The following is an 18,758-nucleotide window of genomic DNA, read 5'->3' as shown; positions in this document are numbered from 1 at the left end:
AAACAGTTACTGGGCCCAGTTTAGCAAATAACTGTCACGTCTTTAGGAAAAAGAAGCAGGTAAATCTGTATGAGGATGGACGCATAACAATAAACGTTTTCCTCTTAAAAACAACAAAAAATACAAAACAACAACAGCAAACAAACAAACAACCCCCCCCCCATCCCCCCACCCCAAAACAACAACAACAACAACAACAACAACAACAAAAAACGAATGATGAAACGATTTGTTAGAGCAGAGTCCGTTTCAGTTTCAGTTTCAGTAGCTGAAGGAGGCGTCACTGCGTTCGGACAAATCCATATACACTACACCACATCTGCCAAGAAGATGCCTGACCTGAGCGGCGTAGCCCAACGCGCTTAGTCAGGCCTTGAGAAAAAAAGGTGAATAAATAATAGATAAGCGTACATAAATAAGTAAATAAATACATAAATAGATAAATAAATAAATAATAATTATAATATGAAAAAAGGTAGTAGTAATAATAATAAATAAATAAATAAATAAATAAGACAACAATGATGATAAATAAGCAAATAAATGTAAAACATGAAGACACACATTCACACATACACCCACACATGCATAACAGATATGCACCAAACATGCAGTTTCACAGATATGAAAGCACAGTCAAATACACATAAACGTACATGAGCCCCAACACACACACACACACACACACACACACACACACACACACACATTACCCTGCACCTCCTCTACCCCCCTCCTCCACACACTCATTTCTAGGCTACCTATCGCAGCTTCCACGGCACAAGTTTCAAGTTTCAAGTTTCAAGTTTTAATTATCCTTTCACTCCTATTGGAGTATGGAGGATTACTGCAAAATACTCTTTTCGTGCCCATAACAAACATTTCCAAATACACAACAATGTCACATAAAGTTGAGACAACACAAATGTCTTTTAACTCCAAAAGTATAACTAGGCAACATTTGCAAATCTAATCATCTTACTAACAGCTAAAATGACTTTTTTGCCTCCTTTGAGCATATTACAAAATTGAGCATAGCACACACACACACACACACACACACACACACACACACACAGATGAACACTTACTTGTACAAGCACACACACATACGCCCATATCCCACACCCCCACACATATATACATATATACAAAGATATATATAGATATACAGAGTCCGGTTTATATATATGTACAGCCTCTTACTTTTAGATTCTTCCGGCAATAAGATATAAAGGCTAAAACATGGCCTCATCTGGAGCACACGATTGTGATGCCTCGACCAGTAAAATGGATGTTGATACGAATAATTCAGAAGAAAAGCCTGCGGAATTGTTTCCAGGATGTACAAGCATTAATGATTTTTCGCAGGTAAGAGTCAGTTTACTTCATGATGGTAGATATTTTGTAACATACACATGAACATTTTGCGTTGTCCACAAGTTGAAAGTAAGTTGCACGTGTTTTCACAGTAAGTTCCAGGACATCCATGATAATGTGGACTGGTTATAAGTTATGGTTCTGCGCTCTATAAATATTTAAAAAAAATCCTGAGCATTGAAATAGCATATACTAGTAGAAAATTGGTATAATCGCTGGAAATGTATTCATATTTATCGGTTATTCACAAAGGTGTTTCGAGCTAATAAAACTGAAGTGAAAGTGAAATTTCAACACACAAACATATATGTAAATGTACATACTACATGTATGTACACACACACACACACACACACACACACACACACACACACACACACAGCTGTGCGCATACAAACACAAAGTGACATAATAATACACACACATACACTGAAATAATAGAGATAGTGGTTTGATTATTCACATTTATTGCAATATTTGCCATATCTTTGCTCTTATGACTGTGCTCTGGCAGTTTGGAGGCTTGTGGATGTTAAGATTTTGTGTGAAGCCATCAGTGAATTGTATACAGTGTGCTTTTAGACTTTTGTAGCTCTTGAACTTACATCAGATAAGTCACAAGGAATTCAAGAGTTGGAATGGCATTGACATCTGTGTTCCAATCTCAGCATCTTTCATTCTTTTGGTGCGAATGGATGTTATTTTTGTGAAAGAGAAGATGCTTTTTAAGATTTGAAATTAAATGTTTTTGTTATTATTATTAAATTAAAAGCTGATATACTTGTACTAGTTGTAGTCTTTGTTATATTGATTATTCACATACCAAAGTATAATAATATATTAATAAAATTGTTGAGTTTTCTTCTGAAGTTGCAAAAAGGATATTTATGATACAACTTAACTTGTCATACAGGACAGTTTGACCAGCTGAAAGTGGAATAAATTCTGAAAAAAATCATTAGCCTTTTGTTGTTACTCGTTCTAGTTGGAAAAAAAATGTTTCATTAGAAAAATGAAAATTATAAACATTTGAACAAATGGAACATGTAATTGAAAAGGAACAACAAACAAACATAAAAATGGTGCTTGATTTTTCATACTTCTCTCTCTGTTGAACAGAAAATGCTGAGAACAGTGGTGCAGGCAACAAAAGCATCCAATGATCTTCCGACAGGGGATGACTACGACTACTACTCCACGTACGACAATGTTCGCAACATCATGGACCTGGAGGCCAGGCGTCTTCTGCAACTGTGAGTATCCTTTTTTCAAAAAATAAAAAGGGAGAAAAGGATGGGTTTTTTGGGACTACTCTGTAACAGTCAGATCCAGTGTATGGTTGGCGGAAATGGTTTGTTCATTTGTTTATTTATTTTATGTTGTTATTGTTTAATGACTTTTTTCATTGAGGTATATTGGGTTCCTTTGCATTTGATGACTTGAGTCAAATTTGTTTTATATTTATATTTTTTTGGGAAAAAAATATTTGATTTTTATTTATAGTTTGGATTTGTGTACTGTGTAGTCTGGATGTTGGTACTTGGTGTTGTATTGTATTGTATTTCTCTTTTTATCAAAACGGATTTCTCTGTGTGAAATTCAGGCTGCTCTCCCCAGGGAGAGCACGTCGCTATACTACAGCGCCACCCATTTTTTTTGTATTTTTTCCTGCGTGCAGTTTTATTTGTTTTACCTATCGAAGTGGATTTTTCTACACAATTTTGCCAGGAACAACCCTTTTGTTGCTGTGGGTTCTTTTACGTGCACTAAGTGCATGCTGCACACGGGACCTCGGTTTATCGTCTCATCCGAATGACTGGCATCCAGACCACCACTCAAGGTCTAGTGGAGGGGGAGAAAATATCCGTGGCTGAACCGTGATCCAAACCAGCGCGCTCAGATTCTCTCGCTTCCTAGGCGGACGCGTTACCTCTAGGCCATCACTCCACGGCGGGTATGCAGTGGGGGTTGGGATGGGGTTGTCTCTCTCTCTCTTAAAGAGCTGTGACATCCTCTCTTTTCTTTGTGGCACAGGCTGCAGAGCGTGATGCGACACCACAATGTGAAGGGCACCATCTCCGGCACCAGCCATGCTCTGGAGCTGGATGAACAGTTTGACGTCATCATGGACGCCAACGATCAGATCCTGGAGAGAGTTGTGAGTCACAGTGTGTGTGTGTGTGTGTGTGTGTGTGTGTGTGTGTGTGTGAATCACAATCAATTTTAATGTCAATTAAATCTTAACAAGGTTTATAAGACACGCATGCAAAGTTACATGTACCACAGACACAAACTGATATGTGTGTGTGTGTGTGTGTGTGTGTGTGTGTGTGTGTGTGCTTTGTGTCTGTGTGTGTACTTTGTGTGTGTGTTTGTGTGTGTGTGTACTTTCTCTGTGTGTGTGTGTGTGTGTCTGTGTGTGTGTGTGTGTGTGTGTGTATTTATATTTGAAAGTATGCATGTTTGTATTACAATGTATAGTGTATAGTTTGCTTGGTACATTTTGATGCGTGTATATATATGTGTGTGTGTGTGTGTGTGTGTGTGTGAATGTAACACTGTAACAGTATAATGTGTTCTGCAAAGCACCAAGAGCAGTTTTCTGGATGGAGTGCTGTGTCAGTTTCCATTCTTCTTCTCATTACTGCTGCAGACATGTCTGTCATACACACAGTCTGTTTCAGAAAACCAACAGAAATATCACTGTTACGAAAGTATGAAATCTGTTTGGCCTTTCACTAATTTCAGCAAGAAAAGAGATTATGTTCGTTGATTTCTTCAGAATAATCACAATGGAAGTTTTGACAAGCATGTGTCAGTATTGTGGCAAATGCCAAAATATAGAAAGGCTTTGTTTTACAACTATCTGAGTGGATTTTTAAAAATTACTTTTTAATTACTGGCATGATGATTCTGATTATGCAACTGAAAAGGCGCAGAAGATGGAGCAAGAAAGAGAGAGAGAGAGAGAGAGAGAGAGAGAGAGAGATCTGGAACATTGACGTTTCTTATGAAGATGTAACACATTTGATCAGTTAGTCATTTTGTGTGCAGAAATGGTTTTCAGACTGTGTTCTAAATCAGTGTTATTGTTACATAGCAAATCTATGTCACTGCAGAATATCTGTGCCACTTAAAGATGCACATTATTCTGAACCCCTTGTCTTGTGTTGTCATTGGCAACAGTTGTGTAACATTCTGTATCACTCGGTAAGTGTATGCACTGTGCATGTATTCTCTGAACCTCTTGGCTATAGAAAAAGTACTATTGTCAAAGAATTATGTTATACCATTCTATTATTAATTGCAAAAAAAAAAAGAAAAAAGAAAAAAAACACCTCTTTCTGCTTGAGTGAGATTTTGAGCCTCCTGTCCATAACATTTGTATTTTAGTTATCTAGTGTTAAGCGCATGCCAGTGAAAGGTGAATGTTGCATGCATTTTTTAAATTTTATTTTATTTTATTTTTGTTTGTTGTTGTCAGGGTACTGCAGTGGACGAAGCGACAGGGGTGAAGAAGAACGAACAGAAACTGGTGGTGTCGGCCATCAACCGACCCAACCCCGCTGTGGCCTCCTGGAATAAAAAGGTAGGTTACAGCACACAATGTGCGTCAGTGACAGTGTCTCAGTTATGTCTGTGACAGTGTCCTATGTCAGTGACAGTGTCTCAGTTATGTCTGTGACAATTTCCTATGTCAGTGACAGTCTCTCAATTATGTCTGTGACAGTGTCCTATGTCAGTGACAGTGTCTTAATTATGTCTGTGACAGTGTCCTATGTCAGTGACAGTGTCTCGATTATGTCTGTGACAATGTCCTATGTCAGTGACAGTGTCTCATTTATGTCTCTGACAATGTCCTTTGTCAGTGACAGTGTCTTAATTATGTCTGTGACAGTGTCCTATGTCAGTGACAGTGTCTCGATTATGTCTGTGACAATGTCCTATGTCAGTGACAGTGTCTCAGTTATGTCTGTGACAGTGTCCTATGTCAGTGACAGTGTCTCGATTATGTCTGTGACAATTTCCTATGTCAGTGACAGTCTCTCAATTATGTCTGTGACAGTGTCCTATGTCAGTGACAGTGTCTTAATTATGTCTGTGACAGTGTCCTATGTCAGTGACAGTTCGACAGGGTACTGATTAAGTTAGTGACGGTTTACTGGTTATGTCATTGACAGTGTTTTGATTATGCCAGTGACAGTTTCTTAATTATGTCAGTGACAGGTTATCAGTTATGTTTGTGACAAGGTACTAATTATGTCATCGAGAGTGTCCTAATTATGCAAGAGACAGTTTACTATTTATGCCAGTGACATTTTCCTAGTTATGACAGTGCAGGGTACTAATCATGTCTGTGACAGGATGCAAATTATGTCAGTGAAAGTTCATGCGAATTATGACAGTGCAGGGTACTAATCATGTCTGTGACAGTTTACTAATTATGTCTGTGACTGTTTACTAATCGTGTCAATGACAGGGTATTAAATATGTCAGTGACAGTTAACTAATTATGTCAGTGACAGTTTGTGCTAATTATGTCAGTGCAGGGTACTAACTGTGTTTATGGCAATTAACTAATCATGTCTGTGACAGTTTACTAATTATGTCTGTGACTGTTTACTAATCGTGTCAATGACAGGGTATTAAATATGTCAGTGACAGTTAACTAATTATGTCAGTGACAGTTTGTGCTAATTATGTCAGTGCAGGGTACTAATTGTGTTAGTAACTATTTATTAATCATGTCTGTGACTGTTTACTAATCATGTCAATGACAGAGTATTAAATATGTCAGTGACACTTTACTAATTATGTCAGTGACAGGGTACAAATTATGTCAGTGAAAGTTTATGCTAATTATGTCAGTGCAGGGTACTAATTATATTAATGACAGTTGACTAATTATGTCCGTGACTGTGTATTAATCATGTCAATGACAGGGAACTAATTATGTCAGTGACTGCTTCCTAATTGTGTCAGTGACAAGGGACTAATTATGTCAGTGGCAGGATATTAATTATGTCAGTGACAGGGTCATTATTATACAAATTATATCAGTGAAAGAGGATACAAATTATAGTGACAGAATGCTAGTTATGTCAATGACCGGGTGCAAATTATGTCAGTGACAGGGTACTATTTATTTCAGTGAGTTTATAAATTATGTCAGTGATAGGGTACTAATTATATCAATGACAAGGTACTAATTATCTCAGTGACGGTGATGCAAATAGTATGCAAACTGTATCAGTCACAGAATACTAATTATATCTCTGACTGTGATGCAAATTATATTGATGACAAAGTGTGAATGGTGTCCGTGACATTGAGTTCTAATTTTGGAATTTTGTTTGCCCATGTCTTTTGGAACCCTGCGCATACCTGTACTTGAAAAAGGTGAATAAACCACCTCGCTAAAATCATATTAGTCTTGTACAAATACTTCAAACCTGGGAAGAAAAAGTTAACACTCAGGTGTTAGTCCTGTACCTGAAGTTAAAAAAGGTGAAGAAAACACCTTGCTGACAATCACACGTTAGTCTTGTACTTGTGTTTTTAAAAGGTGATGGAAACACCTTGCTGACAATCACACGTTAGTCTTGTACTTGTGTTTTTAAAAGGTGATGGAAACACCTTGCTGACAATCAGGTGTTAGTCCTCTATTTATACTTTTAAACACTCTAGGTGTTCATCCTATACCTGTACTTGAAAAGGGTGAAGAATATACCATGCGGACAATCAGGTGTGTAGTCCTCTATTTATACTTTTAAACACTCTAGGTGGTCATCCTATACCTGTACTTAAAAAGGGTGAAGAATATACCATGCTGACAATCAGGTGTTAGTCCTCTATTTATACTTTTAAACACTCTAGGTGTTCATCCTATACCTGTACTTGAAAAGGGTGAAGAATATACCATGCTGACAATCAGGTGTTGGTCCTCTATCTATAGTTATACTTTTAAACACTCTAGGTGTTCATCCTATACCTGTACTTGAAAAGGGTGAAGAATATACCATGTGGACAATCAGGTGTTGGTCCTCTATCTATAGTTATACTTTTAAACACTCTAGGTGGTCATCCTATACCTGTACTTGAAAAGGGTGAAGAATATACCATGCTGACAATCAGGTGTTGGTCCTCTATCTATAGTTATACTTTTAAACACTCTAGGTGTTCATCCTATACCTGTACTTGAAAAGGGTGAAGAATATACCATGCTGACAATCAGGTGTGTAGTCCTCTATCTATAGTTATACTTTTAAACACTCTAGGTGGTCATCCTATACCTGTACTTGAAAAGGGTGAAGAATATACCATGCTGACAATCAGGTGTTGGTCCTCTATCTATAGTTATACTTTTAAACACTCTAGGTGTTCATCCTATACCTGTACTTGAAAAGGGTGAAGAATATACCATGCTGACAATCAGGTGTTGGTCCTCTATCTATAGTTATACTTTTAAACACTCTAGGTGGTCATCCTATACCTGTACTTAAAAAGGGTGAAGAATATACCATGCTGACAATCAGGTGTGTAGTCCTCTATCTATAGTTATACTTTTAAACACTCTAGGTGTTCATCCTATACCTGTACTTGAAAAGGGTGAAGAATATACCATGCTGACAATCAGGTGTTGGTCCTCTATCTATAGTTATACTTTTAAACACTCTAGGTGGTCATCCTATACCTGTACTTAAAAAGGGTGAAGAATATACCATGCGGACAATCAGGTGTGTAGTCCTCTATTTATACTTTTAAACACTCTAGGTGGTCATCCTATACCTGTACTTAAAAAGGGTGAAGAATATACCATGCTGACAATCAGGTGTGTAGTCCTCTATCTATAGTTATACTTTTAAACACTCTAGGTGTTCATCCTATACCTGTACTTGAAAAGGGTGAAGAATATACCATGCTGACAATCAGGTGTTGGTCCTCTATCTATAGTTATACTTTTAAACACTCTAGGTGTTCATCCTATACCTGTACTTGAAAAGGGTGAAGAATATACCATGCTGACAATCAGGTGTTGGTCCTCTATCTATAGTTATACTTTTAAACACTCTAGGTGGTCATCCTATACCTGTACTTGAAAAGGGTGAAGAATATACCATGCTGACAATCAGGTGTTGGTCCTCTATCTATAGTTATACTTTTAAACACTCTAGGTGGTCATCCTATACCTGTACTTGAAAAGGGTGAAGAATATACCATGCTGACAATCAGGTGTTGGTCCTCTATCTATAGTTATACTTTTAAACACTCTAGGTGGTCATCCTATACCTGTACTTGAAAAGGGTGAAGAATATACCATGCTGACAATCAGGTGTTGGTCCTCTATCTATAGTTATACTTTTAAACACTCTAGGTGTTCATCCTATACCTGTACTTGAAAAGGGTGAAGAATATACCATGCTGACAATCAGGTGTTGGTCCTCTATCTATAGTTATACTTTTAAACACTCTAGGTGGTCATCCTATACCTGTACTTGAAAAGGGTGAAGAATATACCATGCGGACAATCAGGTGTTGGTCCTCTAGTTATACTTTTAAACACTCTAGGTGGTCATCCTATACCTGTACTTAAAAAGGGTGAAGAATATACCATGCGGACAATCAGGTGTTGGTCCTCTATCTATAGTTATACTTTTAAACACTCTAGGTGTTCATCCTATACCTGTACTTAAAAAGGGTGAAGAATATACCATGCGGACAATCAGGTGTGTAGTCCTCTATCTATAGTTATACTTTTAAACACTCTAGGTGTTCATCCTATACCTGTACTTAAAAAGGGTGAAGAATATACCATGCGGACAATCAGGTGTGTAGTCCTCTATCTATAGTTATACTTTTAAACACTCTAGGTGTTCATCCTATACCTGTACTTAAAAAGGGTGAAGAATATACCATGCTGACAATCAGGTGTGTAGTCCTCTATTTATACTTTTAAACACTCTAGGTGGTCATCCTATACCTGTACTTAAAAAGGGTGAAGAATATACCATGCTGACAATCAGGTGTGTAGTCCTCTATCTATAGTTATACTTTTAAACACTCTAGGTGTTCATCCTATACCTGTACTTGAAAAGGGTGAAGAATATACCATGCTGACAATCAGGTGTTGGTCCTCTATCTATAGTTATACTTTTAAACACTCTAGGTGTTCATCCTATACCTGTACTTGAAAAGGGTGAAGAATATACCATGCTGACAATCAGGTGTGTAGTCCTCTATCTATAGTTATACTTTTAAACACTCTAGGTGTTCATCCTATACCTGTACTTGAAAAGGGTGAAGAATATACCATGCTGACAATCAGGTGTTGGTCCTCTATCTATAGTTATACTTTTAAACACTCTAGGTGGTCATCCTATACCTGTACTTGAAAAGGGTGAAGAATATACCATGCTGACAATCAGGTGTTGGTCCTCTATCTATAGTTATACTTTTAAACACTCTAGGTGGTCATCCTATACCTGTACTTGAAAAGGGTGAAGAATATACCATGTGGACAATCAGGTGTTGGTCCTCTATCTATAGTTATACTTTTAAACACTCTAGGTGTTCATCCTATACCTGTACTTGAAAAGGGTGAAGAATATACCATGCGGACAATCAGGTGTTGGTCCTCTATCTATAGTTATACTTTTAAACACTCTAGGTGGTCATCCTATACCTGTACTTAAAAAGGGTGAAGAAAACACCTTGCGCAGGTGTTAGCCCTGCACCTTTACGTAAAAACAGGTGACTAAAACACACCTCGCTAACAGTCAGGTGTTAGCCCTATACCTGTATGTAAAAACAGGTGGCTAAAACACGCCTTGCTAACAGTCAGGTGTTAGCCCTATACCTGTACGTAAAAACAGGTGACTAAAACACACCTTGCTAACAGTCAGGTGTTAGCCCTATACCTGTACGTAAAAACAGGTGGCTAAAACACACCTTGCTAACAGTCAGGTGTTAGCCCTATACCTGTATGTAAAAACAGGTGACTAAAACACACCTTGCTAACAGTCAGGTGTTAGCCCTATACCTGTATGTAAAAACAGGTGACTAAAACACGCCTTGCTAACAGTCAGGTGTTAGCCCTATACCTGTATGTAAAAACAGGTGACTAAAACACACCTTGCTAACAGTCAGGTGTTAGCCCTATACCTGTACGTAAAAACAGGTGACTAAAACACACCTTGCTAACAGTCAGGTGTTAGCCCTATACCTGTATGTAAAAACAGGTGACTAAAACACACCTTGCTAATGGTCAGGTGCTAGTCCTATACCTTTACTTTCAGCGGACCAGTTCTGGGGGCTCTGTCCCTGTACAGCTGCTGACAGCCAAGAACATCCAGCGCCCCCAGTTGAGCTTCCGCGACAAGATCGACAACAGCAACAAGCCCTTCGTCCCCGTCATCCGACACAAGCCACATGCCAAGAAGTCTTTACAAGGTCAGTTTTCTTTCTGTGTGTGTCAAGTGACAGTATTTTGACACCAGCCCATGTGCACAAAATAATTAGGTAACAAATGACGTGGGTTTAAATTCCATCAGACTTGGGGTGCTTTTTGGGTTTTTTTGTTTTTTTTTCCCCATAGTCACTTGGCTGGATATATCCAGAGCTAAGTGTGCTGTGGGCTCAGTTTGGAAGACTGGGACCACACAGCCAAGGGTCATGCACTTCACTACAGATGCTTCTGTGGGAGTGTTGCTCAGGTTTCCTGTGTCTGTTAGCCTGCTTGATTCTGGGATGTATAAGAGTACAGCCTCACCATCACGATATAGAAAACAGAATTGTTCGAATTCTGGTGGAGAAAAAAAGTTTTTATTCTGATCTGCAATGGTAGAGGACTTGTTAAGGTTGCAAAAATGAGAAAGAAAGATCAGTGTGGGGAGAAATTTTGTGACTGCAAAAATGAAACCAAATATTGGTGGGGAGAAATTCTGTTACGATTGCAAAAAATGAAACAGAAAAAAATCAGTGCACCAAATTCCAGTGCACGGAGACTTTGACTGGCAGTTCAGGTCTCGACAAGGAGAGAAAAAGGAATTTGATGCCAGAAAAACAACAGACTGTAGGGAAAAAAATGACTGCTACAGTTTAGAAAGGGAAGTGAGCCACAGAGTAGATACAGACAAAATGCCAAGCACACAAAGTGAACGAGAAAGTGTTGGCGACGAGACAGAGTGTAGACCTGAATGTCGTCCATATCACTGTTGGCCACAGAATGAATAATCACAGAAGTGTTCAGCACTTAGGGGAGCAAACTGTGCTGATTGGCTGAACCAGAACTGGTCCTTGGGTTCTGTCTGAGTACTGCCTGAGCCACAAAAATGGGCCAGCAGAGGTACACGCCTGCAGCTGAACGCTGCTTTTCTTCTTTGAAAAGAAATGAAAAAGCGCAGATGTTGTGTACAGCTATTGAAAGGCCCCCACCCCTTCCTTCTCCCCCCATCTGTCTTAGTTCTCAGTTCTCTCACCCATCTCCATTTGGTCCCCTCTCTAGAATTCTGGGTGTTTGGGTTGTTGTTTTCTGCCCCATGGCAGCATTTCCAATCAACACGTAATAATGATAATAATGAATAATAATAATGGTATTTATATAGTGCTGAATCTTGTGCAGAGACAAACCAAAGCGCTTTCACACCACTCATTCACACGCATGCATAACTCTAAAACTGAAGAAACTGAAGACAAGGAAGAGGTAGGGGAGGGAGGCTATCTTGTGAAGAGGTGGGTTTTAAGGCCAGCTTGAAAGAGGTGAGTGCAGAGACCTGACGAAGCCAAAGAGGAAGTTCATTCCAAATGCAAGGTCCAGAGACAGAGAAAGAATGGCGTCCAACCGTGGAGTGTTTGAATCTGGGTATGCGTAAACAGAGTGGATCTGAAGCCGATCGTAGAGAGCAAGATGGAGTGTAGAGGTGAAGGCAGCCGCAAAGATAGGAAGGAGCAGATTTGTGAATACATTTATAACATAGAGTGCTGATCTTATACTTTATTCTGTGTGAGACAGGGAGCCGATGGAGATGTTGCAAAATAGTAGTGATGTGCTCAGATCTTTTCTTTCTGAGGACGAGTTTGGCAGCAGTTTTGTATGCGCTGAAAGGACTGAATGGATGAAGTAGGCAAACCACATAATAGGGAGTTACAGTAGTCAAGGCGAGAGAGAACGAGAGAAACCACAAGTCTAGATGTTGCATCGGTGGACAGATATTTCCGAATGGAACTGATGCTTTGCAATTGACAGTAGCAGGATTGACATGCCTGACTGACAAATTTTTGCATGGACAGTGTGTTGTCAAGGACAACACCGAGGTTCCTGACTCAACTGGAAAGTGCACCAAACCAGCAAGCAGCATACTGGACCATAATGATGAAGAGATGCTGACATCAGCTGCAAAAAGAAAGCTGTGTTGGTACGGCCACTTAACAAAGTCCTATGGTCCTGCTTCACCAGTCCTCCAAGGAGCTGTAGAGGGAGGGGAAGGGAGGGGAAGGCAGAAAAACAACAATGGGATGACATCATTGCAGAATGGATGGCAAAACTGACAGGCGCCATAGCTGAGTGGTTAAAGCGTTGGACTTTCGATCTGAGGGTCCCAGGGTTCGAATCACGGTGACGGCGCCTGATGGGTAAAGGGTGGAGATTTTTACGATCTCCCAGGTCAACATATGTGCAGACCTGCCAGTGCCTGAACCCTCTTCGTGTGTATACGCAAGCAGAAGATCAAATATGCACGTTAAAGATCCTGTAATCCATGTCAGTGTTCGGTGGGTTATGGAAACAAGAACATACCCAGCATGCACACCCCTGAAAGCGGAGTATAGCTGCCTATATGGCGGGGTAAAAACGGTCATACACATAAAAAGCCCACTCGCGTATATACGAGTGAACGTGGGAGTTGAAGCCCACGAACGCAGAAGAAGAAGAAGGATGGCAAAACCATTTGCAGACTGATGCTTTGACACACAACCCACAGACCAGGAGGAACCGGCGAACAGTTCTACTGTGTGGCACTCCAGTTACTCTTCACAGAGCTGACGGAGAAGAAGGAGAATGTTTCCAAATTATAGACAGAACTTACTTAGAACTTACATGTAACCCTTGACAAACACGAGAATTACATGATATTAAAAGAGTGACACAGAATTTTGCCGGGGAGAATCCGATTACCGGTAATGATACTGACTGACAGACTGTTGTGTGTGTGTTGCAGAAAGCTTACAGTTACCAGCTGGTGTCACTTTGGAGGATACAGAGAATCCGGAGTTTGTGTGAGCAAAATCATTTTCTGAAATACTCTTTCTATCAAGTATTGGGGCTGTTGATTGTGTATGGATATGTCTGTTTCTGTTCTTTTTGATGGGTTTTGTGTCAACGTGTGTGTTCATGTGTATGTAAGTGTGTGCATGCCTCTATGTGTGTATGTGACTGTGAACATGCTTGTTTTTATGATCCTCATATTTATACTGTTTTGTTCATCTTTGTATAGATATCCACAGGTAAGAGAGAGCTTATGAAAAATTGTGGGAGACTGAATCATAATGCCTTTTATTTCAATTGCTGTTTGTAGTTACCACACATATATGTTTCTGTTTGACTGGGTGGCACTGTACATCACTTAAGTAATACTGTCTGAGTTGTGAGTCTGTGCATGTGTACCTGCATAAGACTTACTGTCTGAGCTGTGAGTCTGTGCATGTGTACCTGCATAAGACTGTCTGAGCTGTGAGTCGGTGCATGTGTACCTGCATAAGACTGTCTGAGCTGTGAGTTTGTGCATGTGTACCTGCATAAGACTTACTGTCAGAGCTGTGAGTCTGTGCATGTGTACCTGCATAAGACTTACTGTCTGAGCTGTGAGTCTGTGCATGTGTACCTGCATAAGACTGTCTGAGCTGTGAGTCGGTGCATGTGTACCTGCATAAGACTGTCTGAGCTGTGAGTCGGTGCATGTGTACCTGCCTAAGACTTACTGTCAGAGCTGTGAGTCGGTGCATGTGTACCTGCATGAGACTAGCGTGGGTGTGGGTCTGCACACTCACATTTTGAAGTGTATCAGTACCCATGTCTGTATGTGAGTGAAGGGTCACTGCACTCCTGCTGTGTTGTGTTGTATCCATACCACACCAGAATAAAAATAAAGTTTATACAGAATCACGCAAGTCTGGAAAAGCCTTGGAACAATATGTTTTGCCTTTTAGGGTGTGGAAAAGTACTGGAATTTTAATTAAAACATTTGACCAGTACCACTGAACACAAACCTTAATGCATTTAAAAAAGAGGGGGAAAAAAAAGAACATAGATGCCAGGATATTAGCCAAACTCTTTTGTCAGTGATGAAGCAGACAAATTTTTTATTCATAAAGATTGGCTTTGTGTTTGGTACTGAAAATTTTCAGTCTGGTCTTGAAAAAGTACGGAATGTTGGTTACGTCTGTGGGAACCTCGTGTTGTGAGAATGAACAGTGGCCAACTTGTCCTGTCATTGATTATTTCCCCTGTGCAGGTACCCCCACCCATACCAGTTTGAGCTGGACGAGTGGCAGCCTTCGCCAGAGCAGCTGGAGAAAGTGGTCCCTCAGGTAACCCCCCACCCCCCTTCCCGGGTGACACATCGGTAAGAGGTGCTGGCGGCAGTCTCCCTCAGCATCTTCTCACTGTGACTGGGCGTTGGCTGAATGGTTAGAGCGCTGGAATCTGGCCCAGGTTTCCTGAGTTCGATCCCAAGGTTTGATGCTCCTGTCAGGCTAAGGGTGGAGGTTTTTCTGATCTTCCAGATCAACATGAGTATGCACAGACCTGCTAGTGCCTGAACTAGTGTGTACGCATGCACAAGATGAAATAGGCTTGTTGAAGATCCTGTAATCCATATCAGTGTTTGGGGGGTTACGGTAACAAAAACATACCCAGCAGGTACATCTCCAAAAATGGAGTATGGCTGACTACATGGTGGTCATACTTGTAAAAGCCGACTTGTAGATTACTAATGTAGAGCCCACATATGTAGAAGGAGGGGGGTGAGGGGGTGGGGGGCGGTAGAAGGAGGACTCACTGAAATTGTTGTTTGTTTTTTTGCTGTCTTATCATGTCCACCGTTTCAGCAGCACCCACTCCAGTGCCATTCATTCTGAGACCTCACCACATTGTTTGCTACTTCAGTCAGAAGCTTCCATCCGTCTATATATGTATGTTTTTTTACCTTCTGCCCTAGCCCCCCAAAAAAACTATGAAGAGAAATTCTAGGCATATTATGTTTATATATGTAAATAATTGTATGTATATAAATGTATCTATCTACTAGTCTGTTGATCTAGGTATTGTTATTACTTTCCGCAATAGCCATGTCAAAAGATGATTTAAAAAATTCTAGTCTGCAGGTCGTATATATAGATGTATGTAAATAAGTAAATATATATATATATATATACAGATATTTATATCTGTCTGTCCATCTGTTTATCTATATGTTTTTACTTTCAGTCGTAGCCATGACAAAAGTAAAGTTAAAAGAGAATCAGACTTCTTCCTGGAGTCTGCACTGGTGGGCCATGATTCATGCTATAGTATGTGTCATTGAATTGGATTTTAGGAAAACAAATTCCTTTAACTCATTATACCCCACAGCCACATGCCTACTTGGACTGAGACCTCTGCAAGAAACGAAAAAAAGGTTGTTCGCTAAAACGGCGAAAATTGATGGAAAATTGTTTATTTGGCTGATTATTTAAAAAAAGAAAAAGAAAAAAAAAGCTTTCGTTTTCTTGCATCCATAATCTGTAAATGGTTTAGCTTAGAATGCCACCTGTTACCAAGTAAGACTAAACTAAATCAGAGAAGTGTGTTGGAAGGAGAATACTCATACCTGGTCCACAGGGGAAGTAATCATTGTACAAGTTAACTGGTACCTGGAGTTGAATGAGTTAAAAGAAACGGGGAAAAAGTCTATGTATTTGCAATACCGTTCACCAAACACCCTCACACCTGTCTCGCCAGGAGCCCAAGCCAGTGGACACCACACCACCGGAGTTCATCGACACGGCCTCTGACCTTGGTGACCTTTGTGACCTTCTGTCGAAAGAGAAGGAGATCGCTGTGGACTTGGAGGTGAGTTGTGGCCTTTCCTTTTTGACTCACTTGTGTAAACAAAGTGAGTCTATGTTTTAACCCGGTGTTCGGTTGTCTGTGTTTTGTGTGTGTCTGTGTGTCCGTGGTAAACTTTAACATTGACATTTTCTCTGCAAATACTTTGTCAGTTGACACCAAATTAGGCATAAAAATAGGAAAAAATCAGTTCTTTCCAGTCATCTTGTTTAAAACAATATTGCTCCTCTGGGATGGGCACAAAAAAATAAAAAAATGAAGCCTAATTATATGCAAACTGCATTTACTGTTATATTTATATTTTTTGTATTCTCTAAACTTGGCACTTTGATCTGATATTCTGACCCAACAACAAGAGCAGTCATTATTATCATTTTTTGTTCAAACAGGAACTTCTTTTGCTAAGCATGGAAGTTTTATTTATTTTGCAAACATTTTGGTGCAGATAGTAAAAAAGGGAAATTACTCTGTAATTAATGCTAGGGGACTTAATTTGCTTTAAACTGATCTTTCTCATCTTAAACATTACATTTTGAAATTATACTCAATACATAAAAAGCTTGTTTTTCATTGTGGGTCAAATCAAATCAGATCTGTCCAGGGACAACTTTCTTGTTGCTGTGGGTTCTTTTATGTGCGCCAAGTGCTTGCTGCACGTGGGGGCCTCATATTATCGTCTCTGTTATCGTTTCATTCAAACAGCTAGCGTCCATACCACATCTCAGGGTCCAGCAGAGGGGGGAGAAAATTGTGCCGAGTGTGATCAGTCCCACACTGTTTAGATTCTCTGGCTTCCTGGGTGGATGCGTTACCATTGGATGCAGTATGAGTGTGATACTCATGTGGTGTCTGTGTGTATGTCTGTGCGTTCTCTGTCTTCTGGACGGTGGCCGAATGGTTAAGATGCTCAGCTGCCAATACAGAGAGTCTGTGAGGGTGTGGGTTCGAATCCCACTCTCGCCCTTCCTCCCAAGTTTGACTGGAAAATCAAACTGAGTGTCGTCATCATTCGGAAGAGACGATAATCCCATGTGCAGCACACACTAGGCGTACTGAAAAACGACCCGTGGCAATGAGAGTTTTGTCCTCTGACAGAATTCTGAAGAAAAAATCCACTCTGGAAGGTACACAAATATTTATATAAACATACACACAAGGCCTGACTAAGTGCGTTGGGTTATGCTGCCGGCCAGGGACAGGCACCATAGCCGAGTGGTTAAAGTGTTGGACTTTCAGTCTGAGGGTCCTGGGTTCGAATCTCGGTGATGGCGCCTGGTGAGTAAAGGGTGGAGATTTTTCCGATCTCCCAAGTCAACATATGTGCAGACCTGCCAGTGCCTAACCCTCTTCATGTGTATACGCAAGCATAAGATCAAACACGCACGTTAAAGATCCTGTAATCCATGTCAGTGTTCGGTGGGTTATGGAAACAAGAACATATCCAGCATACACCCCCCGAAAGCGGAGTATGGCTGCCTACATAGCGGGGTAAAAACGGTCATACATGTAAAAGCCCACTCGTGTACATACGAGTGAACGTGGGAGGTGCAGCTCACGAACGCAGAAGAAGAAGAAGAAGCTGCCTAGCAGATGTGGGTGTGTCGTATGCAGATTTGTGGGAAGGCAGTGACGTCCCTTGAGAGACTGAAAGTGGAAGTGAAACTGTCTTTCAGCACCACAGTTACCGGACGTTCCAAGGCTTCGTGTGCCTGATGCAGATCTCCACACGCTGTCAGGACTTCCTGCTGGACACACTCACTCTGCGCTCCCACATTGGCTTGCTCAACCAGGTCTTCACCAACCCCGCTATCACCAAGGTGAGAGACAGAATGCAAATACGAATGGGAATATTTTTGTTTAGAATAGGCCATAACCCCTCTCTGTAGGAGACATTACAGAATATGGATATATATATATATATATATATATATATATATATATATATATGATAGTCAGTTGTGTCCGACTATGACCATCAGAACAGCAGAGGAGGCAACTGCTGTTCTGACTGTTTGGGCTAGAATTTGATTATAGTGGAGAGTGTCTTGCCCAAGTACATCCCCACTCTCTCGGCCAAGAGGGTTTTAGGACAGTCAGCTTTGGGATAGTTCCCAAAGGCCAACTAGCCCACAAGGCTGCAGCACTAAGAGCCAGTACAATTTTGCGATTATAATACCAGCATAAATTCTAAACAAATGTAAACAAAAATGTGTACAAATGAAACACATTAATACATCCAAAAGGTTAGGTTGAACTAATGCACAGTAGCCTCAAT

The 18,758-nt window shown here is 40.2% G+C and overlaps 1 protein-coding gene across 1 annotated transcript in view; it reads left to right on the top strand.

The window, feature by feature from the left end:
- The first annotated feature begins 1,244 nt into the window (after positions 1 to 1,244).
- The window catches only part of LOC143301831 (exosome complex component 10-like), a 49,430-nt gene continuing 31,916 nt past the window's right edge, over positions 1,245 to 18,758 (top strand). The window contains exons 1-9 of the mRNA XM_076616239.1: positions 1,245 to 1,371; positions 2,500 to 2,633; positions 3,415 to 3,538; positions 4,865 to 4,969; positions 10,677 to 10,830; positions 13,596 to 13,653; positions 14,889 to 14,964; positions 16,376 to 16,486; positions 18,157 to 18,300. Of these exons, the coding sequence (XP_076472354.1) occupies positions 1,246 to 1,371; positions 2,500 to 2,633; positions 3,415 to 3,538; positions 4,865 to 4,969; positions 10,677 to 10,830; positions 13,596 to 13,653; positions 14,889 to 14,964; positions 16,376 to 16,486; positions 18,157 to 18,300 (1,032 nt within the window). The 5' untranslated portion in view covers position 1,245. The remainder of the gene's footprint in view (positions 1,372 to 2,499; positions 2,634 to 3,414; positions 3,539 to 4,864; positions 4,970 to 10,676; positions 10,831 to 13,595; positions 13,654 to 14,888; positions 14,965 to 16,375; positions 16,487 to 18,156; positions 18,301 to 18,758) is intronic.

The sequence above is a fragment of the Babylonia areolata genome, chromosome 28, assembly GCF_041734735.1.
Source record: "Babylonia areolata isolate BAREFJ2019XMU chromosome 28, ASM4173473v1, whole genome shotgun sequence".
NCBI classification, from domain to species: Eukaryota; Metazoa; Mollusca; class Gastropoda; order Neogastropoda; family Buccinidae; genus Babylonia; species Babylonia areolata.
The sequence above is the reverse complement of the archived record's forward strand: the minus strand, read 5'-3'. Positions and strand labels throughout refer to the sequence as shown.